The 25,586-nt window shown below is 44.7% G+C and overlaps 2 protein-coding genes across 2 annotated transcripts; both read right to left on the bottom strand.

The window, feature by feature from the left end:
* Positions 1–1,623: 1,623 nt before the first annotated feature.
* On the bottom strand, positions 1,624–6,458 carry LOC104549827 (lysozyme g). The gene is made up of 5 exons (XM_010204028.2): positions 6,391–6,458; positions 5,662–5,742; positions 4,874–5,070; positions 3,710–3,848; positions 1,624–2,592 (listed from the first exon to the last, which is right to left on the bottom strand). Exons 1-5 carry the CDS (start codon positions 6,395–6,397, stop codon positions 2,459–2,461), a joined length of 558 nt encoding a protein of 185 aa, XP_010202330.2. The 5' UTR covers positions 6,398–6,458; the 3' UTR covers positions 1,624–2,458.
* A 7,342-nt stretch (positions 6,459–13,800) lies between these two features.
* Positions 13,801–17,295, bottom strand: LOC104559758 (lysozyme g). The gene is made up of 6 exons (XM_010204860.2): positions 17,245–17,295; positions 16,442–16,508; positions 15,977–16,078; positions 15,530–15,726; positions 15,269–15,407; positions 13,801–14,512 (listed from the first exon to the last, which is right to left on the bottom strand). Exons 2-6 carry the CDS (start codon positions 16,482–16,484, stop codon positions 14,379–14,381), a joined length of 615 nt encoding a protein of 204 aa, XP_010203162.2. The 5' UTR covers positions 16,485–16,508; positions 17,245–17,295; the 3' UTR covers positions 13,801–14,378.
* Between the last annotated feature and the right edge of the window lie 8,291 nt (positions 17,296–25,586).

Genomic DNA, 25,586 nt, shown 5'->3' with positions numbered 1-25,586 from the left:
ACTGTACCGAGCTTCAAAAGTGTGTGCTAGACTACTTAAATTACAGCAGAGCTAATAATTGCCTCCCAAGTACAGAGAAGGGAATGCTTTATAATAGTACCTGTTAATTCTGGGTAAGATTTAGCTACAAGAGATATTTACAGCAGGTTTTTTTTTTTTTAATTGACAAGATGGCAATTTTAATTAAAAAAGAAATTGTAATTCTTTTACATTTTAAATAAATGTATAAATTTGGATGTTTCTGAAATGGTATTTCCTCCAAGGTCACAACATACAGTCAATCTGCTATCCCAGACTTTTTCTGTAAAAGCATATGTTCTCTAAAGATTTGCTCTCAGGTCTAAAACCCAAACCAGCAGGGTACACAAACGCTATGTGTGTCCACATCTTTTCATTGATGGAGCACTGTAAATGCTTCAAGTAAATCCTGATGAAGCACATGTAAGAGATTCTGACTTTCTGTGAAGACAAGAAGCAGACTGACTTCAAATGATAGCAAAATTCCAGTTGGAAGGTCCTTGCAGGTCTCTAGTCCAACCACCCTGCGCAATGCAGGGCCAGCACTGAGATCAGACCAGGTTGCTCAGGACTTTATCCAGCTGGGTCTTGAAAGTAGCTGAGGAGGAGGAGGACAGCTGAGCCTCTAAGAAGCCTGCTTTGCTGCCTGGCTGACCTTATGGGGAAAGGAGTACAGTCTTTTATCTAGTCTGAACCTCTCATTTCATTTTATACCTGTTGTCACTTGTCTTTCCACCTTGCATTACCAGGAGGAGCCAGGCTGGCTGCATCTGCTCAGTTATCCCCCACAGGTAGGTACTGTGGGGCTGCTGTTAGGTCAGCCTGAAGCTGTCTCTTCTCATGGGGCAAATGCTTCAGCCTCAACCACCTGAGTGGCTTTCCACTGGGTTTGCTCGACTTACCTGGTCTGTCTTGTGTAGGGGGCCCAAAACTAGACACTAGTCTAGATATGGTCTAACAAGTGCGTAGTAGAGGTGAATAATCCCTTCCCTTGGTCAAGCTGTGGTTGTCTTTATACAGCCCAGGGAGCCCTTTGCTGCTTGTGCACGCGGCCGGCCTACATTGACCTTACTTCAGGGGTAAGACCCATTTGCTGTGTCTACCTGTTGTAGCATTTAAAGTATATTCACACAAATCTTTGGTGCAGTGTGTGGCAGCAATGTAGAAATGTACTGTTTTAACAGTAAGTTTCTAGTTCTGTGCTGTTGCTCTGTTGCAGATTCACTTAAAATTTCAGATCTGGTAATGAATACTGTAGTGTCAGTAGAACAATACAATTCTAATAATAGCATCACAAGTATAAAATGCTGGCTATTACAAATGTACCATATTTAAAACAATCCCCCCCCCCCCCTTGCCCCATGCTGTTTATTATTTCTCATTTAACCTCTAGTGATACACAGGAGGGTTCTTTTTAACCACTCTAAAGCACTTATTTGTCTCTACTGTGCTTTGAAATGGTTGAATAAACCCAACAAATATGAAGCTAAGGCTCCCCAAAAGCTTTACTATGTGATTGATTAAAAAGATTTGTTTATTGTGTGTGAACGTGCATCACATTTTATAAACTACATGCAAGTTTAAAAACATGAAGGAACGTGCATATTCTTACTCCAGACCCTTTATTGAAATGAATAGATTCAATAGAAGTATTCATTACAACAGCTTGAGTGTTACAGATTGTTTGCATCTAAGTATTATCAAGGGGGAAAAAAAAGGATAGCTTAGTGTTTTCCCTCCTGTCACAAGAAACAGCCACTTTGGGGCCACATCACCAAAGTTAAGAGCAATTATTCTGAAAGGACACCGTGATACACTTTAGTAGATTAAAGATCATAGAATCATAGAATGGTAGGGGTTGGGAGGGACCTTTAGAGATCATCTAGTCCAACCCCCTTGCAGAAGCAGGTTCACCTAGATCAGGTCACATAGGAACATGTCCAGGCGGGTCTTGAAGACCTCTAAGGAAGGAGACTCCACAACCCCTCTGGGCAGCCTGTTCCACTGCTCCGTCACTCTCACGGTACACAACATTTATTGCAAGCGTTAAATTCCAAAATTGCAGATTGGTAACAACCAATTTTGTACTGCTGTCAGACACATGTATTGAGAGATACAATCTTGTTAAGCAGGATTAGACCTTTCTTTCAGCATTAATCTACTGCTTGAGAAAGTGCAGGCACAGATGAAGAATCTAATTGAATATTCTCATAAAGTGAGATTAAAAAATAGATGGCAAAAGATAGGTGGCAGTGTGGATTATTAGCAGTGTTATTTCTGAAAGGTTTTTGTTTTTAGCCTTAGCTGAAAAACAATTTAAAAGCTTGCCCTTCTTTCTGGCTTCATTGCCCTCCCCATTCTTACTATTTCTGGGTGAGAAATCCAGGTTTTTTTTAAAGTATGCAATCAGTGCTTCAAATCTATCCCTTACTCAGTTATCTTAGTATCCATTTCTCTTAAAAAACTTGGATCTGGCAACCACATCATTGGCGTAGTCATTGTGTGTTGTGCCAATATCCAGTCCATCGTAGCTCTGGACGTTGTTAGGTCCTGCATTATAGGCTGAGATCCCACCTGAAATGAGAGTGAAAGCAGCACATAAACAGAGTGGATACTTTGTTTATGTGAATAAGCAAACAAACAAAAATCACAACTGAAATGTGTTGCTTTAGTGGGCAGCCCTCATTTCACCAGTATTTTTGGCCACAGTACTGTCATTTCAAGCTATTTTTGTCACTGAGGTGTTCCTTTTGCATCCTAATTGGGTGAAGAAATTGTAATTCTCTACATCTGGATTGGTGATCATCGTCCCCTTGCTATATTTTGATAATATTAACATCTTCAGTTGCATGACTGTTCCCTTTTGTGCATATTCCTTCATGCCTACTCGCATTAGTAACCTCAGATGTATTTAGAATCCTAGACTCATTACAGTTGGAAAATACCTTTAAGATCATTGAGTCTAACCACTCACTTCACACTGCCAGGCCCATCACTGCACTAAACCATGTCCCTCAGCACCTTATCTACGTGTCTTTTGAATATCTCCAGGAATGGTGACTCCACCACCTTTCTGGGCAGCCTGTGCCAATGGTTAGTAACCCTCTCGGTGAAAAGGTGCTTCCTAACCTCCAATCTAAACCTCCCCTGGTTTAGAGCCCATTTCTTCTTGACCCATCATTCATTACTGGAAAGAAGAGATCAACCACCACCTCACTACAACTCACTTTCAGGTAGTTATACAGAGTGATCATGTGTCTTCTCAGGCTCCTCTAAGCTAAACATCCTCAGCCGCTCCCCATCAGACATGTTCTCCAGACCCAATACAATTTGTATTGCAGTTGGAATAAAGGGATCCAACCATAATGACTGCTTCAGCTGCAATCAGTGCTCAAGAATATAACCATGTTTCTGCCATTTTCAAAATTAATGTGTTCCTCCTTCAGACTTGCCAGAATAGTAGTGTTTTTAGATGGGTATAGAAACTGAAAACAAATGAAATGGAGAAAGGTGGGGAAAACCCAACTCTTCACTCCTTGCAACTGAAAAGGTCTCATGGCATTTACCAAGTATTCCAAAAACTTGCTAAAAAGCTAGCCAAACCTTACTCCTCTATTCCTTTTAGTGAGTTGTAAGGACCATTATTCTTCCTTTATATGCGTGAAATGTTTTAAAGCTGACAAAACTCTACCTTTCAGCTGCTGTTCCTTTGTCCATGTTGGAAATTTCCTCTGGATTTGCTGTATCATCCCACGCAAAATCTCTGTGCCTTGTGCCAAGTGCTCTTCACTGTCCCATGATCCGACAATATTATGGTACCGTTTGTCAACCTGAAAGGGAAACAGCGGTATCAGCACAGTAGAAACCTTGCTATTTATCCAGAGGTCTCCAGTGCTCACAGGCTGCTTGCATTCATTTTGACATTTAATCTCATGATTTACCTCTTTTTGTAATTGTATAGAGAGGAAGCAAGTTCAGCTCAAGGTGCGGGTGAAGCTAGTAGATGCATGAGTAGCAGACTATTGGGGCACTGAAGGGGAGTGCCTGTCTGACCTCCCTCTCTGTCAGAGGTTTAAAAAACTCAATACAGCTGCTGCTGTAAAGGTGATAAGGTGCAGAAGCAGGCTTACTGCTGCTTAAGCTTTTCCAGCTGCAAGGTGACTGCTCCTTTCCTCACTAACTGCTTGAAGGGTAGGAAACCCTGTGTTTCCTCTAGAGATTTCACTTGGATCTCTGCCTCAGTTCTCATTCTCCTTCGTTTTCTTCTTTGTCATCATCTTCTTCACCACTTCTTATCCATGGGGTAGTAAAACATAAATCTGAGTGGGGTTTGAGCTGTTACAACAGCAGATCACAACACGTGCAGCGAATGTTTAGGGATTGTGTGGATAAGCATACAACTTGGCAAGCGAGCAAGGTGTGAAAGTAGGCATGAATAACAGAGCAAGATCCCCCACTAGTCAGGCTCCTGTGATGCATAAGGAGTAACCAACCAGACTATATGTAGCTGCAGCCTCCAGGCCTCTGTGCTTAGTTTAAAAAAAAATGCTTTTTGAAACAAGACTTCTTATCTAACGTAGGAAAGAGGAACAATTAGTCTCCTCATTCCCACAGGAGTGCTGGGAAGGGAGCAGCGGTTTCGTGATGCAAAAGCAGTCAGCACATGACCTAACACTTACTGGGGTCCTTCCCTAGTGCCAGGAGCTGACAGCAAGATCATCGTTGCCTTTATTCTGGCCAAAGAGTTGAGTGAAACAGTTTAGGAGTTTGCCTTTCAACAGAGCAGCTGCTGCTCCTCTGGCTTTCTACTTCAAAAGAAGGATGCGGTTTGTGTGTTTATAAAGGTTGATCATACCTGCATTAAACCAAATGCATTTCCGTTATCACCCCAGCCGTTGTCCAGCACCGTCCCAGCATGTGACTCCCGAGAGATAATACCAGCAATCACAGCTGGATCAATACCCTTGCTGTTGCCAACTTTTATAATCATGGCGCGGTATTTCTGCATGTTCCTCAAATCTCCTTCTGCAATCTTCTCTGAGGCAGGAACTCCTACAATGTTAATGTGCATGACTTTCACTTTCGTTTTTAAAATCAGAACCAAGTTGTTCTAATAGTTATTATGACTGAGCTGACATTTTGAATCCTCCTGCATCTATTTAGAGAGAAGCAATGACAGAACTGGCCAATTGTGCTGAAGGGTAGGTGCCCTAGCAATCAAAACACTGATGGTATAAAAGATGTTTTTACAAATACAGAGGGCAGTTCTCTAGCATGTAGAATAAAAGTCAGGTCTTCTTGTTTTAAATCTGAACCTCTGGGTGGGTTAGTCACATTTACTTCCTTTTCATTTAGGACTATATTGAGGAAACGTTCAGAAACTTAGGTGACAAGGGAAACCCTCCTAAGGGAGAAAAACAGGCTTGGTGGCAGGGTTTGGATGGACCCAACAGACCTTGTATTTTGAATTTCACCTCAAAGGCAACTCTATTCCCAACATAAACTTCCGCATTCAGGTAAGATCTTTGGTGGTGGTAGAAAAATTGCTCATGTGGCAACAACTGACAGCTAGAGACCAGAATCTATGGTAGGTGTGAGCTTGTGTGTGGGTGTAAGGGGAGATGTAATTGAGTTAGAGCCTACCTGCGTAGCTGAGGCCTTCTGGTCTCGCAGTTGCCTCCGAAGCCCCAGTCGTGTCAACGTTCAGTATATTCCCGTAACGCCCTGAGCAGCATGAGAGAAGCATGGCCAAGCAGGTGTCAGGCAAGCATGGAGTGTGATGCATCCCGTTAAAATGATTTCAGATCCATGACTGAAACCTGTCTCATCATTTGCATACTAGTGCAGGCATTTGTGCTAGCAGATGTGGTGATGGTAGCATATGCTCCTGGAAGGTTTACTTTTTGGTCATGTTAGCATGAAACCACAGTGTAGCCTGTGAGATGAACTAGCTTGTGGACAATTAATCTCCTCAAATTTTAGCTTGCCTAAAACTTAGCTGGTGCTGCCTGCATAGCCAATTGAGAAAGGCACCTGGAAAAGGTGGGTTTTCTTTTTCAAAACAAACAAACAAAATATATGAGAGTCAAAAGAAATCTTATGCTACTTACTGGCTCCAGCTTGCTTATTCCACAGCTACCATCAACAAGAAACATCAAATCCTTCAATTACATCTATTGCAATTTATCTGACTTGCAGCTTGTTTGACTTGCAATTTATCTGCATTTATCTGTTGTATAAACACTCCGTTGCAGAAGACAAAAGACGTGAAGAGCAACTGAGAGGAGCAATGCTAACCTGAACCCAGCAGTTAATAGAAAAGACTTTGGTACAGTGGATTATTTACAAGAATATTAGACAAACATCACAGACCTGACATGTTTGCTGCAGGGTGTCTCCTCACCTTCTCGCTGAACTTCCCTGGGACAAATGGGCTTTTTATCTGCTGGCGGTGTTTTAGAGCAACTGACTCAGTGCACTTCCCACACACCACGGGTATTACAGGAAACGGGAGTGCCTAAGGCCTTGCACTGCATCCTCCCAAGCACAACAGGGCTTCTGCTCTACAGCACAAGCACAGTTACAATTCTAAAACTTATATACCTTTTAATTCAGTTTAAAACTCTGTTGCTAACAGTTTGGAACTAGGAGGGGCCTTGTCTGAAAACAGCTTCCTCCATTTGTTTGAAGCAGCAGTGTGCTGACAATGGGAAAAGGGGAACCTGCACTTTTCGATGCATTAAAGATTTTAAAGACCCATCAACATTAGCATGACACAGAGCTGCAACCGCTGAAAATCTGGATATTCAGAGACGATGCCAGGTCCCTGTTGTTGTCCCTTCTTGTACAGCTACAACAAAGGTCAAGGCACAAACCCAAACTAGCAGGCAGCATGGATCAAAGCCAGCATAGCTGTTCAGCAGTGAAGAAACAAGCCACTGGATGGCAGACTTCCAGTCACTGCTAATCCATGCAGACACACTTCTTCCCCACGGTAGATTTTCTAAGAGTGATGTGCTGTTTCAGTCTTTCATCAGTTTTCACATTTTAAGCTGGGGAGTATGTCCTACCTCATTGCATTGAAAGATTCAATTCTATTAGTTTTTTGTGTATTGTTGCTTTGAACCAGCTGCAAAAAGGCATAACAGTCCATGCATGGAGCTATTTGTGTTTATGATTATGAGTGAGTGTAAAGATTGAAACTGAGGGAAGTATGTCTGGCAGGGAGGAAAACAGGACAGATATGGCTCATACAGAAGTGACATTTAAAAAAATCAAGAATTCAAAACCCCACTGGAGATGATTCACAAACCAGTAATCTCCAAATGGCCTGTGATACCATTCACTTACTGCTGGAGGAGAATTGCAAAGGTGTTTAATCATATATGTATGCATAGAGTCTCACATGTCCTGGGAATTGTTTTCCTCAACAAACCTATATTCAGACTACTGGGGGAGAACGCCAAGTCCACACAGTCATTTGTAACACAGCCCTGTCACCAGTGTGACGTTGAGCAGGCTTCAGCAAGTGCTCAGGTCTTGCTGTAGACTCAGGTCTCCAGGAAGAGAGAATTGGTTATGGCTTTTGTCAGTGCTCATTCAGCAACCTCCAGTTCAGATCCAGATCATCCTAGTCTCTCAGAAACACTACAAAAAGCATGTGAGAATGTGGTGTCGGAGTGTGGCCTGTCAGAGGAGGGATAAGGACAATCTTCATCGTTTATTGTATGCAGGGAGAAACATAATGACAGAGGATGTGGAAAAGGCTGAGACAGGCCTGGATGGAATCAACTCAAAGGTGCTGAGGGAACTGGCAGAAGTGCTCACCAAGCCACTTTCCATCATTTATCAGCAGTCCTGGCTCACCAGAGAGGTCCTCATGGACTGGAAGTTAGCAAATGTGACACTCATCTACAAGGATTGGAAGGAGGATCTGTGGAACTACAGGCCTATCAGCCTGACCTTGATGCAGGAGAAGGTTATGAAGCAGATAATTTTCAGTGCTGTCACATGGCACATATGGGACAACCAGATGATCAGACCTAGTTACCATGGACTAATGAAAGGCAGGTCTTACTTGTCTAACCCGTTCTTCTATGACAAGGTGACCCACTTATTGGATGGGGGAAAGGTTGCAGGTGTTGTCTACCTGGATTTTAGTAAAACCTTCAACACTGTTTCCCACAGCATCCTCTTGGAGAATCTGGCTGCTCTTGGCTTGGATAGATGTAGTTTTCGCTGGATAAAAAACTGTCTGGATGGCCAGGCCAGGAGAGTGGTGGGGAAGTGAATTAAATTCAGTTGGCAGTTGGTCACCAGTGGTGTTCCTCAGGGCTATTCTGTTTGATATCTTTGTCAATGATCTGGACAAGGGTATCGAGTGCACCCTCAGTAAGTTTGCAGACAACACCAAGCTGGATGGGACTATTGACCTGCTTGAGGGCAGGAAGGCTCTTCAGAGGCATCTGAACAGGCTGGATCAATGGGCTGAGGCCATTTGTTCAGCAAGGCCAAGGGCCAGGTCCTGCACTTTAACCACAGTGAAATAATGACCCTTCCTAAGTCAGAAGGTAGAAGTTGAGTAACGCTGCTGGGAAATGATTAAACAAGGAGTGAAGGCAGTTGTGATTTATGTTACTTTTACTTCTTGTTTGTCTTCAGTAATAAGCGATAAGGAACTCTTGTAGTAAAAGGAAACAAGTTTCTCTTTCGTTCTGGTAAGCCAGTAGTTCAGAGTTTTGGCATACATTTAAGAGGAATTCTCTCTATAAAGGAGAGAGACTTAAGGAGGTCAAACAAGACCCATCTGGTACAAAACAATGTATCAAGCAAATTAGGAACATGCTTTTAGGCCCTTTCTGCATCTCATGAAGAGCCACAGAAGCCCAGTTGTGATAAAAATTCGAAGTGGATTATTTTTCACACGTTTTACTGCTGCAAACTTTTTTTACACACAGGGTTTCTAGGTGTTAGATGTGGGATTAAATTGGTTTAGATCAAGTGGCATTTTTTTTTTTTCTCATGTGATTTTTAGGTAGTGTAGGCCCATCAGTAAACCACACCATTCACCATTCATGATTCTCAGATACTGCTTTGGTATTTTTTTCTTTTCTGTAATAACGGTTCATATTTAAGAAATATGTCAGCTTAAGACACCAGTGTAGCAAAGCTCAGTTTTTACAGTTTAGTATTTAAGCAATCAAAAACACATTAAGCCTGTTAGTGCAAATCCAGCAGAATACTGAAAGAAGGAAAGCAGTGGTTGTGGCTGTTAGAAGGAACAAGCTCCATGACGAATGTCCACATCCTGGTGGTTTTGTTCATTGGTTTGGTTTCAAAAGTTCCTGCTAGTTTTTGCAGAAGTTCTGCTTGTCCCATCAACAGATGTAAAGCCCCATGCTGGAGACTGCCAACAGGACTGAGACATGAGACTTACACAAATTGCACAAACGTCAGTGTCTGTTATCATAAGTTCAGTTTTGCAAGCCTTGGGTCTTGCAAAGCCGAGCTGAGACTTGAGATAAATTCTTAAGTACTTTGAAAGTCTTGTTCATGACCTCATGGAAGTACAGCAAAGGACATTCTTGTTATGTGATAAATATTAAAGAGCAGTATTTTAATGCTTTATATTAATTACTGATTAAAAATGAAAGCCAAAAAAAGAGAGAAACTATGTGTATTTTTGCATTTATGTATGTGCACCGGCCCTACTCTGTCCCTGGATGTGGCAAACCTGTTTACTTCTTTCCCTTTCCTGGCAGTCTGTTGCATACTTGTATACACATATACCTATCCTTAGCTTGTGTTTTTCGTGTCTAAGCCATCCCAGTTTTGCAATCTCTTCAAGTCACACTCTCTTCACTTCTGACCACAGTTGTTGCTTCTGTTTTGAGGTTCTCCGATTACTCTCCATCTTCACTGAGTTATGGCAACCCCAGCAGAACACAGCCCATACCTGAGGCTTTTCTGGTGCTGATTAGCACAAAGACTTCATCTGCGTTGTGGAGAGTACACTATGTTGTGCATCCTAGTATGGTGGTTGCCTTTGCACTACAGAAAGACACTGGTGCCCTCCCCACTCCTGTCTCCTAGCCCTGGGCTAGGGACACTGGCAGTGTCAGTCTCTGGGCCAGAGGGCGAGTGATGGTGGATGTTGGGAGACTAAATCGCCTCTGTAGCTGTGGGAGGCAAATCTTGTCAGGCAGAATACATCCCACCTCACTGGTGTGGATGGGGAGAAGGTGAAGATATATGTCAAGCCAATTATATCTTTGCTATGGCAAATTACAAAGCTTTGGAGGTTTTTCTTCGGAATAAGAAACAAAAGGGATGTGTTTGACATGTATTTATTATATGGCTACTTGAAAACTCTGCTACATCAACTACTGAGGTGCTGTTCTGGTTTAGCAAGGAGCAGCTTTTGGCTTAGTAACAGGGGGAGCGGGTTGCAGTGAAGACCTGGTAAAGAGTTTGTGGACTCTCCCCCGGCTCCTGGGTTCAGACCCACCTCCGGCCCGGCTGGGCCAATCTGGCGCCTCTGCCATCACTATTTAGGGGACAGGAATTCGGAATACGAGTCAGGAGGTGTAAGAGTGATACAAGATGGAGGCGACCACGCGGACCCTTCAGCCAGAGAAGGAGGAAGGAAGGAGAAGCAATAGACCAGCGACTCCTCTGCAAGCCGTGGCGAGAATGCAAGCTGTGCCCCTGCAACCTATGGAGATCCATGGCAAGACCGAGAGCCACCAGCAGCTCCATGTGAGTGAGCCCGGACGGGCGAGGGACTGTGTGGGGAGACGGCCATGGCCCAGGCCGTGTTGGAGAGCCTGCAGGCCGCAGAGCAGCCCCACACGAGAGGCAGAGAGGAGCTGCAGCCTTTGGAATGGGTGCACGTCGGAGCAGCCCGTGCAGGGCTGCCATGAGTGTGAGTTACCCCACGGACTGGCAGGGAGGACTGGTGTGGAGTTCATCCGTCCTGAGGAGGGACAAATGGCAGAAGCTATCGGGAACAGACTAACTGAAACCCCCACTGCCTGCCCCCCCGAACCGTTCAGGGGGAGACAGGGTAAAAACACGGGGATCAGGGCTCTGAGCCCGGGAAGAGGGGAGGTGTGGCAAGAAGGTGTTCTTAAAAAGGCTGGTTGGACTCTTCATTGATGTATTACTCTGGGTTGTTTCACGTTGGTTATGTTTTGGGTTTTTGTGGGTATGTTTTAGTTGATGTTGCATTAAATTATTTTCTGTTTTCTTCCCCAAACCGAGTGGCCTGGTCTGTTTTGTCCTGAACCTTAAGCGGCAATTAAGCCCTCCCTGCCCTTGAGCAGTTCTCAGCCTCTTCGGCTAATCGTGGTCTTTGTTCCCTGATGGGCCTAAACCTCGACAGGTGCTCATGTTTATCTGTATTTAAATGCACAACCTCACCTCACCCGTGTGAGCTCCATGGGAGTTAGTGTGGAGATTGCCAGTGCTAAGACCTTGCCTTCAGATGTACTACTGAGCAATTTGTTTCAAGGTGAAACTAGAGATAGTACATGCTTTAAAACATGTACATTGAACACAAGTAATTTCATAACAGCTCTAGCTGAAGTGTCAGCAAGATGCCTTCCACCTAACAGAGCCCATGGGTTGGGTGAGCCCTGGGAACAGGAACATCCCTCTGTGCTTGTCTGAGGAACTTATGGCATGAGGCGACTGCAGAAGCGACTGATCAGAGTCAATCTGCAGGACTAATGGGCCAATCTAAGAGTTGAACAGTGATCTGCGACGTGATATAGGTGAACCTGCTTCTGCAGGGGGGTTGGACAGATGATCTCTAAAGGTCTCTTCCAACCCCTACCATTCTGTGATTTTGTGATTCTGTGATCAGCATTTGTAACCTCTGAGTGATTTGCGTAGTCTGAAAAAAATGAAGTAAATCACCTGGGTTTCCAACCATATGCTGTCAGGCAGCCCCTTCTCCTGGATGGTAATGAGGCAAGACACTTCACAGTCTACCTTCCCATGCAAACTACTCACAGCACCATGTGGGTTGTAGTGTTGGCAAGCAAAGTCCTTCTAAGTCAAGGTGACCTGCTAGGACAAGTGCATAGTTATGAGACAGGTTCAAGAGCAAGCCGGGAATGAAAGTCAGTGAGGCAAAGCCAGGATAAGGTTACAGAGCCAGGCAGACTGACTTCCAGTGAGAACCAAGGGCAAGATTGTGAGCTGCAATGCAGCTCCTGAGCAAGCAGGCAGAAGGTGTATGAGAGAACTCATGAGGCTTGTCACACTGCACTTTCAGAGCTGACCCTCCATGCGGGCAGCCATACACTTGAGAGAGAGAGGGAAGAGGCTGCAGAGCCCATCAGTGCTGACAGGACCCAGCCAGCATGGTCATCCTGAAGCTGACTCTTCTCCAGGCTGAGTGGACCCAGCTCCCTCACCCTCTCCTTGTATGTTCCGTGCTCTAGCCCTTGAGCAGCTTGGTGGCTTCTGCTGGGCTCACACAAGCCTGTCAGTATCCCTCTTGTATCAGAGAGCCCCAAACTACATAATGATGCTCCAGGTCTGATCTCACAAGCATGAAAAAGAAGGAAATGATCCCTCATCTTGGAACAGAGGAATTGTCAGGGAAATGATCCCTGCTAGCTCTGGGGCTCTTAGTCAACATCTCCACAAGGGCCTGTGGTGCCCAGCAAGACCCCCAGGTGCCTTTCTGCACAGCTTATTTTCTAGACAGTTGCCTCCTAGCCTACACATTAGTGCATCAGGTTATTTTCTACCCCCAGGTGCAGGGCTTTGCCTTTGTCTTAATTGCCATGGGGTTACCATCAGCTCATTTCTCCAGCCTCTCCAGGATCATCTGTGAACTTGCTGGGCGTGCTCTATGTCCTTAGTCTGAATTGCTGCTGAAGACACGAAGCAGTACTAGCTGCAGGATCCATCCCCAGGCCATGCTGCTAGCAAGTGACCACTAGCTGGGACCTGCAACACTGACCATCATCCTCTGAGCCTGGCAATTCTCTAGCCAACATTCTACTCCCCTTATCCAGTGTGTGTCTCACCAGTCTGTCTGTAAGGATGCTACACCAGGCTGGGGCAAAGGCCTTGCCAGGTCAAGGTGTACAGTATCCACTCCTCTGACCTCCACAAAGTCAATCCTCTCATTGTGGGAAACAAATGGATTGGCTGGGCACCATTTACCTTGTTTACATCCATACTGGATGCTTTCAGCATGGTCTGTAATTGCTCCTAGGAGGATGTGTATCTTAACTCTGTGCACTGTTAATGGCTTTAGATTGCATTTTCCCATCCATTTAGGATGCTTTCAGCCAGTGGGTTTTTTTTTTTCCTAATTATTTTGACATACAGTTATTCCCAGTCCCAGAATGTTTGCTCCTCATGGAAGAATAAAGGAAATTTCCTCAGCGTGCAGGCAGATACTGGTGGGGAAGTCATGGCTTTCACTGCTTGCTGCCAGACCACAATCAACTCTTCCTTTAGCCCCGGAAAATGTGTGTCACTGCAGGCATCTATCCCTCTCCTTTTGTTGCCTTTTGACCATCACACCCCTAAAATAATTCAATTCCAAGTTTAAAAGGAATATGAGCACCAAAATAGACCAAACTTAAACACTGCTGTTTTACCCTTCTAAAAGCAGCAGAGAGGGAAAAGAATCTTGTAAAGTCCAAACATGTATTTCTTCCTGTTCCCTTCTTAGTTTCTCTGTCTGCCTAAAATTAACATTGTACTTATCCAAACTTTGCTAACACTTGTGACAATATGAGTACACCGGAGTCCTGCTTCTTTTGCTAGTACCACTTTTATTCAATTTCTGTTTGCTTATTTCTGTATGACTGGAAACATCCATCTCTATTCTATGCATTTATATGAAAAATTAGCATTGAGGAAAAAAATGGCTACTCCACAGCATAATGTAAATAACAAGCAGCTTTGAAAGAATAAATCATGAAGCTAATATCCAAGGAAGTATTTTGACTTTTGATTTCTTAGGAGAATGACAGATTTCACCAGAAATGTGTTTTAAGATCTGGAAGGGAGCAAATTATCAATAGCAAACCAAACTGTCCTCGTAACTCAGAGAAATATGTAGACAACAGGAAAAAAACATTAAGATTTTGGTAATGGTCCCTTTGTAAAATCCAAATCATATTGCTTGTAAAGAGCCTACATGACTAGTGTGTTACTGAATGTTGCTTTAAAAATTCAGGGCTTTAGTCTGCAAATTCTTATTCATGTAAATCGTTCCTGTAAATCTGCATCTCTTTGGGTTTGCAGGGAATGGCTGCTCCGTGTCCTGTCTCGTTCCGGGGTATCACGCAAGTGGTGGTAAGAAAGTTACTCAGTGGAGGTTACAGAGTCTAGTATCCCTGTTTCTTGTAATATTGGGCTCGTGCAACCACATCGTTGGCGTAGTCATCGTGAGTCGTGCCGATATCCATTCTGTCATAGCTTCGGACATTGTTAGAACCAGCATTGTAGGCAGAAATCCCACCTGAAACCACAGAATCACACAATGGTAGGGGTTGGAAGGGATCTCTAGTGATCATCTAGTTCATCTCCCCCTGGGATCATATAATATCATATAATATTATATCTTATCATATCCATCTTCATTGTAACTTCTCACTCACCCTTGAAAATGACTGCTCCCGAGTTAAAGCACACTCACACTTTGTGTTACCTTTCTTGCAGCTACATATATGCTACTCCATGAAGCATATATGGAAACCTGAGCATATATGCTGCCTGAGGTGGCTGTGATAGGAGCAGTGCAAGGAGGTTGTGGGGTACAACCTGCTTTGAAGCAGGCAATTTTTTTAATGTTGAGCAGCACAGTTTTGCAGTTCCCTAAAAGAAAACACCTCGTCTCTGTTGTCAACAGAGATAAAGAGTGGGCTGCTGGTCTCAGTCGAGTAAACCACAGACCTATTTGTTAACCTAAATGAATGTAGGAGACTCCTCATGGTCTTATAAGGAAGGGTCAGCTCTGATATACACTAGATTTCAAGTATATAAATATTTTCTCTATGGTGGCGGAAATTCAGGGAGGCTGCCATGCTAAGGAAAGGCAGGAACAACACAGAATTGACAAAGGTTATCTTTTGCGGGTGAAATAAAAGAGAGACGAAAAGCTAAGCAGTCAGCCTGTTAGAAATGTGTTCTTTGAGGAACATAGGAACTAATTCAGTGTGTTCTCATGCTGATGTTTTTCTTTCCTCCTGGACAAAACCTGTGGCCTGTACCTTACCTTTCAGCTGTTGATCCTTTGTCCAGTTTGGGAACTTCCTCTGTATTGTCTTTATCATCGAGATAAGTATGTTTGTGCCCTGAGTAAGATGAGTTTCGCTGTTCCATTGTCCCTGAGGTTTATGATAGTTTTTGTCAACCTAGAAAGATCAAAAAACCACAAAGAAGTGATTTCCCTGCTGTATTGGTGGCATGTTCAGCGTGCTTACTTTTCTTTAAATGCTACTTGTTTATCAGGTTTTAGTGAAGTATCAGCAAGTACCTGCATCAAACCAAATCCATTCCCATTGTCACCCCAGCCATTCTTCAGTGCTTTGCCAGCATGAGATTCCCGGGATATGATGCCAGCAATCACGGCTGGTTCCACACACAGTTTTTCACCAACCCTCTTGATGAGTGTTTTGTATTGGTTCATAGCTCTTAGGTCCCGCTCAGCAATCTTTTGTGAAGCACGAACTCCTGTGATTAAAATCAAAGGAAAGGTAATTGTTTAATAACTTTAAAGCTCAGAATCATCTCTCACCTCTCTCCTAATACAGACAGAGTTACGTAAAAATGTTGTCTGCCTCACCTCTGGGAGGAGGTAGATGGTTGCCCTACAGGTGATCATGCAGACTCAGCAGCTAGTGTGTGTTCAGCACATTGGGAAGGGTTTGGGATTATTGTGCCATGGAGAAATGGAGCCATCTGGCAGATTAAGGATACTCACCACAGTAGGACAAACCCTCTGGCTTTGCAGTTCTGCATGAAGCCCCAGTGGTTTTAATTCTGTTTACACTGCCGTAGCAATCCGTGCGGCCCTGGGAGGCACCTGCAGAGACAACATGGGAAGGCTCAAGCAGTAAAAACCTTTTGTGGCTGCAAGTAAAACCCAAGGAAAGGTTGCTTCCCAGGGATGTGCTGTGGGGCATGGGAGCCATCTGGGGCTGCCTCTGCCACTTCAAATGATGGAAAGATTAGTTCCTGCCCCAAGCCCTGCACCCTGTGCCCATCTGTCCCTCAGAGGCTACCCCACCTTCTGTGAGACTCATAAGAGGACCCAAGCAGTCGCTCCCCTGATAGAGTTTAATGGCAATCAAGATTCTGGGGAGGAGGGTGAGGAAGTACATCAACCTGTCCTGCTTCCCCTATCCCCGGCTGCTTGGAGTGAGGCAGGGAAGGATGCCAGGCTTACCCAGGAGGGCCGCGAGGCCCAGCAGCACAAGCATCGGGTACATCTCTTCCTGAGAGCGCAGGACAGCCTGAAAATCGATCAATCAGTCAGCACTGGCACACGTGAAGATACAAATATATCACACAGAGAAACTCCTCCTGAGCTGCTGGACTCTTTCTCTTGTATGGGTAGGCAAAGCAGTACACAAATGGAGTCGCTTCCCTATTTATGAGACCCCACTGACAGCTCTTCTGCCCCAGTACAAACCGGGATGCAGCCTTTCACAAGAGACTTGTGACCTCCCACTTCTGCTTGTGCTTCAAACCCACACCTTCTATGTCATCTTGGTAACTTCCTCCAAATCTCAAACCACAACATTTATTTCAGAAAAGTTAAAATTATTTGTGCTCAGTGCCCTTTGTTGCTGCTCTCCCACCACAAATACCCTTATCCCCTGCCCAGATTCTGTGTACAAACTGCCTTTGCCACACCTGCACAGCTTTGCCTGAATCTCGTGAGACTTCTTTATAGTCAGAAACTCGCACTTTTGAGATGCAAGCTGCCTACATCATTGTGGCTACCTACTTTAAGCTGAGATGTACTCTAGGAGTACATGTCTCTTCGATGGCTGTTGGGAAGCCTAGGAAGATAGGCTTACATATAGATGAGAGCCAGCTAAATTTAAATGGCCTAAATCCAGAACTACAGGACAAGTCTCAGTATCCCTATTCAAGCAGAAAGTCTCACACAGCCAAATGCTGTGAAGGAGATGGCATTGCTGAAGGGAACAAGAAGAGTTCCTGCCTTGAGCAGTGGTCTCTTACCTACTTGTCTGCAGCTCAGCTTCTGTCACAGGTCTGAGGTTTGGGGAAGTTTAATATATATATAGGGAAAGCTACTTTCCATTTGGTGGTAATCTGACACGGTGATGAAATTTGTTGGAGCATGATTTTGTGAGACTTGAGAGCTCTTTTTTTTAATCTTGTAAACAGAACATATTGCACTATAGACATTGGCATGGTGGCAAATATGTTCTCAGGAGTGTTGTTTCCCAGGTTTCCAAGGGGAGAAAAAAATCTACCCTATTTTTCACCTACAGCTTACATTTCACATCCTGTTCCTGGAGGGAGCCACAGTGAGAGCTGGAACAAAGACCCAGCATCCCCCTAGTCTTGTCCCAGCATCCTTGGCTGTGTTTCTACTGTGCAAGAAAAGAGGGCTGGGACTGACCCTCAGGAATGTGTTGCTGGGGTTTGCAGCCTGGCTGCCTGGGCTAGAATTCTCCTGAGAGCCTGACCATGTCAATGCTGGTGGCCCATTTACCCCATCTGAGAGGTGCTCTCATGACAACATGTTCTGTTGACATTGCTTGTGTTCAGAAAAAGCTCTCAACTAGAGGTCAGTGTTCATAACAGAGACAGAGAAATCCTGTAAATTTTATTCCAGTAGAGAGTGACAGAGAGTTCACTGGGGCATTCCTCTGTAAGGTCCCTCAACTTGCTGGAGGGTGCAGCCTCCTTTTATCCCAATTTACCAGCCACTTGAGACCCTCCTCTTTTCCCCATTGCCTGGGCACTTAGAGGGTACAGACTTCCCAATCTGTCTATTACATGTTTGCTCGAATATGTAGCCCCCTCACATCATAGTGTGAGTCTCACAATGTGTGTCTCACTATGTATAAACCTATTAAGCATGCTTATTAAACTCAACTTAAAGAACAAGTAGAGGTCAAAAGAATCTACTGTGGTGTTGTTTTGTCTCACCTAGCCCCCACTGTTGAATAGATCTTCAAACCAGTCTGCCACATTGTCTTGTTTGGCAAATTGTCCTGGCATCGCGTGGTTCTGCGAAGCCCAAATGAAGCCTACTAAACCACCTAGTTGCAAAGCTCAGATTATGCTTGCTGAGCCACATTGCTACACTTGCAAAGCTCAGCTGAGGCCTACTAAGCTACATTGCTACCTCTATTTGTAAAGACAGCTTTACCTATTTTCCTATCATTTGTCAGCAGAAAAAAGGTAATATCTTTGTTGGCCTGTCCTTTTTTTCATAATAGCTGTTAATGACTCAGACAACACTTTGCCTCAACATTTATCTCTGCTGTGAGGGGGAGATGTTTCTGACACACATCTCCTTGTGAGTAGGGGGACTGTAATGAGCCAGGCCTTTCTAATCACTGAAACTTTATTTGCCAACTGTAGACAGACACCAATTATAATGATACAGGCATCACATTTAGCAAAGGGTATTTACCTTCAGTTCCCCAAGTCAGAAGAGCTTGGAGCCCTTTGCCTCTGTCCATCAAGCTCTTTGCCTGTCCACTTCCTTGTTTAAATGGAATCCTTCACTGTATAGCTGAAACAGAACCCATTGTGTAGCATTGGTAGAAAAACTTGTTAAAGCCTTGGGTCACTAGTTGTGAACTTTTTACTTTGATAGTGCTGAACTTCTGCTGAACTTTTATTCAGTCACAAGAATGAGGGCCACAAAAGAGGTGCAAACCAGGTGCCTCTATCAGCAGGATTTTAATCCTCAAGATAAGAAAATAAACTTCTAGCCTGGAAGGGACTCTGGTCCAGGAGGTTAAAGTCCTGGGTGAGGTGTGTAACTCCTTGAATGACATATGAACGCTCAGGCAGCTTCACCCTTAGCAGAAGTTGATGTTTTACCATTATCTCTTGGAAATCTCATGGAAGAAGCTGATAATGTGCAGCAGGGTGGGGATTTCCCTCACTTTTAGTTGGAGCGAAGCAAATAACACTGAGTTGGTTATTAACCAGGTGCTGTGGTCACCAGGTTAGCTGAACCTGTCTCTGCTCTCTCTCTCTGTCTTCTCCAAGGAGACCCTCAGACTCCATGATTTCATCTCTCTCATGGTGCTCCTGTTCCCATGGTGGGACCACAGTGCTGGCTTTCCTAGCTGCTCTGCTCTCCTCTGTCTGCACCATTTCTTCTTCCTGGTATTTTGCAGTCAGAGAAATGAGGTGACCTAAACCAATGTTCTTAAAATGTTGGTTCTTTACATTTAGAAGCAAAGCCCAGCTTTGTGGGGAGAAGGTCTACAGAAGCCAAAGTCCAACTTGATATGCTGGGTGAGCATTTCAGTCCAGGCCCATTACTCCTGGTGGGTTGGCATCACTGTTTTGCTGACTCCTTTGCTCATCCTTTGAACAACTGATGCCTAAATTGTGTTGGTGCTCCCAGAGCCAATGTGATCAGCTCCTGTGTGTGGTAAGTCATGTAGCATCCATACAAGCAGCTTGTGCTGGTTTTGGCTGGAATAGAGTTAATTTTCCTCCTAGTACCCAGTGCAGTGCTGTATTTGGGATTTAGGATGAGGATAATGTTGATAACACACTGATGTTTCCATTGTTGCTGCACAGTGTTTACACTAAATGACTTTTCTGTTTCTCCCTCTTCCCTGCCAGCATGGAGGCTGGGGGTGCACAAGATGATGGGAGGGAACACAGCCAGGACAGCTGACCCCCACTGGCCAGAGGGATGTTCCATACCATATGACATCATGCTGAACAATACGGGGGAGGGATTTGCCAGGCTAGTGTCAGCCCACTGCTCAAGATCTGACCGGGTATCCATCAGCAGGTTTATCATGCATCACTTGTTTTGTATATTCTTTTGTCATTGTTATTAGTTTCTCTTCCATTTCTGTCTTGCTAAACTGCCTTTATCTCAACCCATGAATTTTACCTGTTTTTCAGTTCTCTACCCCATCCCACTGAGTGGGAATGAGCGAATGGCTGTGTGGTGTTTAGCTGCCAGCTGGGGTATAAAGAGTTGACATAACAGCATAGCTGACCAGAGCATATTAAAACAAATTTGTTATCAGCATTTATTATATTAGTTATATTAGTTTAATGATTGTTGGTCACAATGTGGATCTATTTGCTCTCAGAGTTGTATACACCCTGTTGTGCTGTTTATCATCTCTGGGGGCTGGATTAAGGTATAATTTTGCTGCACTGTGTACACTGGCTCACGATACAATAAAATTAGTGGTTGTGAGACTACTGTGATATTTGTACTCAGCATTGCTGTCAGCTCCATACTTTGGGAACCATCTCTAGGAAATGATTAATAATTACACTCTTTACCTGTTCTTCTTGGAGAACCAGTCTGTAGGGGAGAGAAGGGAGAGAGGCACTTCCCCTACTGCTTCATCTTTCGCTTCTCCTCCGGGATAATTACAATGGCCCTTGAGAAGTTTGAATATCCTTGGTGTAGTCCCAAAAGTGGGGTCATTTTCCAGTTGTGCGAGACACCAATGTACACACACAGAGCTGAGATACTTTGTTGCATGTTTGCCCAAACAGAGTTCTAGGTGGTAATCCACAAAGCACATCACACAAAACCTCAACCTATTTACCCTGTTTCACATAGTAAAAAAAAACACCTAAGTTTATGCTCATTGATAAGTAATTACCATTCTTTCTGCCTGTGGCAGTTTAGGCCAATGTCCACCAAGTCATAAAATCACTCCCCCTCCTAAACTGGACAGGAGAGAGGGAGAAATATAACAGACAGCTTGTGAGTTAAGGATGGAGAGATCACTCGGCAATTAGCATCACAGGCAAAACAGACTCAAGTTAGGGAGAAAAAGGTTTGATTTATTAAAGAAAAAAATAAAAGCAGGGAAATGAGAAATAAAACTGTCTTAAAAACACCTCCCCCCACCTTCCTGGGACTCCCTTTCCTTCCCCCACAGTGGCACAGGGGATGGGGGTTGCAGTACAGATGGACTTTGCCGCTGCTTCTTCTCAGGGGAGGCCTCATCACACTTCCCACTGCTACACTGTGGGGTCTTTCCCACGGGAGACTGTCCCTCGTGAACTTCTCCAGCATGGGTCCTATCCATGGGCTGCATCTCCTCACAAACAGCTCCGGCATGGGGCCTCCCACAGGGGCAGCTTCTCACACCCTGCCCCAACGTGGATCACCCATCGGGAGAACAGTCCTTCAGATACCAACTGCTCCAGCCTGACTCCCTCACGGGATCACAAGTCCTGACAGTAAACCTGCTCTGGCGTGGGCTCCTCTCTCCCCACAAACTCCCAGGTCCTGCCAGGAATTTGCTCCAGGATGAACTGCCCATGGAGTCACAGCCTCCTTCAGGCATCCACCTGCTGCGGCGTGGGGTCCTCCATGAGCTGTGAGTGAGTCTCTGCTTCCCAGTGGTCCTCCGTGGATCGCAGGGGGACAACCTGCTTCATCATGGTCCTCACCACATACCACGGGGGAGCCTTTTCTTTCAGTGCCTAAGCACCCTCCTCCCCTTCCTTCTCCACTGACCTTGGTGTCTGCAGAGATGTTTTCACATTCTCATTCCCTGTTGCTGCTGCAGTTTTGCAACTGTGCAGCAACTTCTCCTTCTCAAATTTGTTATTCACAGAGGCACTACTTCCATCACTAATTGGCCAGGCTTGGGTCAAGTGCAGGGTCCAGCTTAGAATGACTGGCCCTGTGAGCTACAAGGGAAGCTTCTGGCAATTCTTTTTGTTTAAAGAAGCCACCTCTGTAGCCCCCCCTGCTACCAAAATACCTGGCCCAGACAAAACCACTACACTGCCATTGGTTAATTATATTTAAATTAGCCTCACTTGCCATGTCAATTAGCATACATGCTCCTTCCAGGCATCAGGAGCAAGTCTTTTTGGTCTTGAGTTGGTGGTCACCAGCTCCCCTTCCTGCTTTTACCTTTCCCCCAGTTACTGCAGAAGTTTGCTGACTTCATGCTGACTGGGCAATCATCCAGCCTTTGACATCTTCTGAGGCGGGATGTTCCTCATCAGACTAGACAGTCTCTAGTCCCTTTTCAAGGATACAGTCTTTAGCAAGACATACATTGTTTGTACAAAGAAGACAGGTTCTCACAATGAAGCTGTTGATTAATGGTCATGCTAACTCAAACAACATCCCTGTAGCCTAGGCATTAACTAACATATGGTTTTGCTTAGCCTGCACCTGTGCTGATGGAGCAAATACTTCCTTATCTCTTCGTTCCTTCTTCTAACTGCCAGATCCTGTTTTGCAAGATGCTCAAGGGAAATTCTGTTCTATAAAGTACATCATTAAGATGTTCAAACCATCATGTTCCTGTTGCTGTGTCTCCTGAACCCGTTTCAGGTCTTTGTTTAAGGTTAAAGAGCTACCTAAGAATACTACGCAGAGATCTGTCCTGAGACTGGATAGTTATGAACGGCAGGGTGTAGGGGATGCTATGGAGCAACACAGCAGAAGAGGTTTTTAGGAAAGGGAATAAAATAGTCCAAATCCTTCTGAAAGCTGGTTTTGTCATAAACCAAAGGGACTTGCACATGAAATCCAGTTTTTACAAATAAAATGGCAAGATAGGTGGTGTTAGATCTCAGTGTATGTGATCAACAAGATAACAGCTGTATCTCCACCAACTAGCAAAAAAGAAACACAGGCTTTCTTAGGTGTTGTGAGTTTCTAGAGAATGTATTTTCCAGATTACAGTCTGATTGTAAGCCCTCTCTATCAAGTGACCTGGAAGAAGAATTTTAAATGGGACCCTGAGCAATGGCAAAACTTTGAAGACATGAATAGTGAGACTATTCAAGCAGTAGCCCTTGGGCCAGTGTGGCCAGGATAAGATGTAAAAAATAGAATGGCCGTACTTGGAGCCTCTGGCAGAAAGCACCCAGGGAGACCCAAGGTTGACCACTTGGGTTTTGAAGTTGAGGATACAGAGGAGACAAGTCCCACTGTATCTGAATTGTAAATGGAGATATTTGTAACACAGCGAGTTTGAGCTGCCTTGGAAATGGATGACATGGAAGCACAGCTCCTCTTACCACCCAGACTGCCAGTGTTATAGAAGGTATGCAAATTGAAGTGATTTTATTGAATATTTATTTTAAAGTAAAATTTATAAGTAAGTTAGCATAACTAAGCAAAACTAAGCCTCTCCCTAAGCCACTCCCTAAGAGAACATGCATGAGAAATTGGGCACAATGAGAATAAGAGTAGTAACAAGGGAGATTGTTTAGATTCATGCACCTGAAAACCATAAAACATCCAAGAACAATGTTGGGAGTGATTGCTTCAGAGGAAGAAAGGAGTTTGTTATATTAACTGTTAGGTTCACTATCCTGAACACCCATAGCTCTGATCCAGAGTGACAGATAACATTCCGGTCCAGAGTGCCAGATAACTAGTACCATTCTGGTCCAGAACACCAAATAATCAACAGCTTAAATCAGGTAGCTGGCCAAGTCATTTTTAAATATATATGAATATGTATAACTTGTGTAATAAGGGACTAGTCAATAAGATGATGTAATGTGTAAAAGTAACAATTAACCAATCAAGGTAAAGGGCAAATTTAATGAACAACTATAAGTGAGCTTTATATGCATTGCATAAAAAGAACAAAAGAATATTGTGTATAAATATCTGCTAATTTTGATGCTTCGTTGGACATTCTTTGGGAATGGTCCCATGTCAAATAAAGGATATCTCTGCTTATCTAACTTTGTGTAGATAAGTTTTCTTCCCAGCAGGTTTGCAATGCCAGTGCTGGACTAGGTGTTCAAAGGGAAGATATGCTTCATACACCATGCAGCTGATGCCACGTGGAGTAAGTGGGTTGAACTGATCACACAACAGGCTCAAATAGAAAACCCCAGTCACTCAGGAATTTCGGAGGTGATCACAGACTGAGCAGAAGGCAAAGATTTTGCAATATGGCCAAGGGAGGAGGTCACAAGTGCTGAAGAGGCCTCACTGTATAATAAACTGCTGTAAGATGTGAAGCAATATGTCCTGTCCGCTGATGAGCCCAATTGCACTGTGGGAAAACATTGGAGGTGGAAGCCTGCTGTGTGGAGTCCTAGATGACAAGTCTCAGAAACTTCTGAAGGAGAAGGTGAATCAAGCCAGTGTGGAGAATTGAAATCCATCTGGCTTTAGACACTGCTGACTGAGGAAAATGGCCAGTGCTCTATCTCTGTACTGACTCGTGGATGGTGGCAAATGCCCTGTGAGGTTGGCTGCAGCAATGGAAGGAGAGCAACGAATAATACTGGGGCAAACCCATTTGGACTGCCTCATTATGGCTGCTGCCTGGGTAGAGAAGCTGGTTGTGAAAATATGTCACGCAGATGACCTCGTAGCCAATAGGTGGGCCAATGAAGAACATCAGCACAACCAGGAGGTGGATCAGGCTGCCAAGATTGAAGTGGCTCAGGTGGATTTGGACCAGCAATGTAAGGGTGAGTTCTTTATGGCTCAGTGGGCCCATGATGGCTCAGGCCATCAGGGAAGAGATGCAACATACTAATAGGCTCCTGAGGGAGGGGTGGATTTGAGCATGGACATTATTGCACAAGTGTTGCAATTTTTGCGCAGCCAGGAACAAAGAATCACAAGCAGCTGCTTGCTCACTCCTCCCCTTCCCAGCAGGAGAAGGAAGAGAAAAGTTACCAAGTGCCTTTGGAAATCCCCAAGGACAGGGAGGACATGCTTGACAGTTACAGTCCTGGAAAAAACAGATGAGACTGCTCAACTTGTGGAAGAAAACAGAAAAACCCAATTTAATCCATCATCAACCAGAACCATAACAAACAGAAAGCAACAGAGAGTGGTACAATGATGAAGAGCACAACCAACCCTTTAAGACCACCTTCTCCCCATCCCTCCCCTCTTCCTGGGCTCAGAGCCCTGATCTCGGTGTCTTTACCTCCTTACCCCCTGAACAGCTCAGGGGCAGGGAATGGGGGTTCCGTCAGTCCTTTCCCAATGGCTCCTGCTGTTTGTCTCTCCTCAGGGCAGACAGGCTCCTCGCCGGCCCTCCCTGCTCCAGCACAGGGTCCCTCACAGGCCGGGCAGCCCTGCACGAGCCGCTCCAACGTGTGTTCATCTCAAAGGCTGCAGCTCCTTTCTGCCTCTCGTGTGTGTCTCTGGGGCCCGCAGGCTCTCCAGCACGGCCTGCACTGTGGCCACCTCCTCACACAGTCTCTCACCCATCTGGGCACACTCACATGGAGCTCTCAGCCCTGCCAGTTCCCTCCATGGGTTGCAGGGGCACAGCCTGTGTTCTCGTCACGGGTAGCAGAGGACTCTCCAGTCTGGCACTCCTCCTTCCTTCCTCTTTCTCTGACTGTGGGGTTCATGTGGTTGCCTCCAT

Source organism: Colius striatus, chromosome 1 (genome assembly GCF_028858725.1).
Source record: "Colius striatus isolate bColStr4 chromosome 1, bColStr4.1.hap1, whole genome shotgun sequence".
In the NCBI taxonomy this organism is placed as follows: domain Eukaryota; kingdom Metazoa; phylum Chordata; class Aves; order Coliiformes; family Coliidae; genus Colius; species Colius striatus.
The sequence above is the reverse complement of the archived record's forward strand: the minus strand, read 5'-3'. Positions and strand labels throughout refer to the sequence as shown.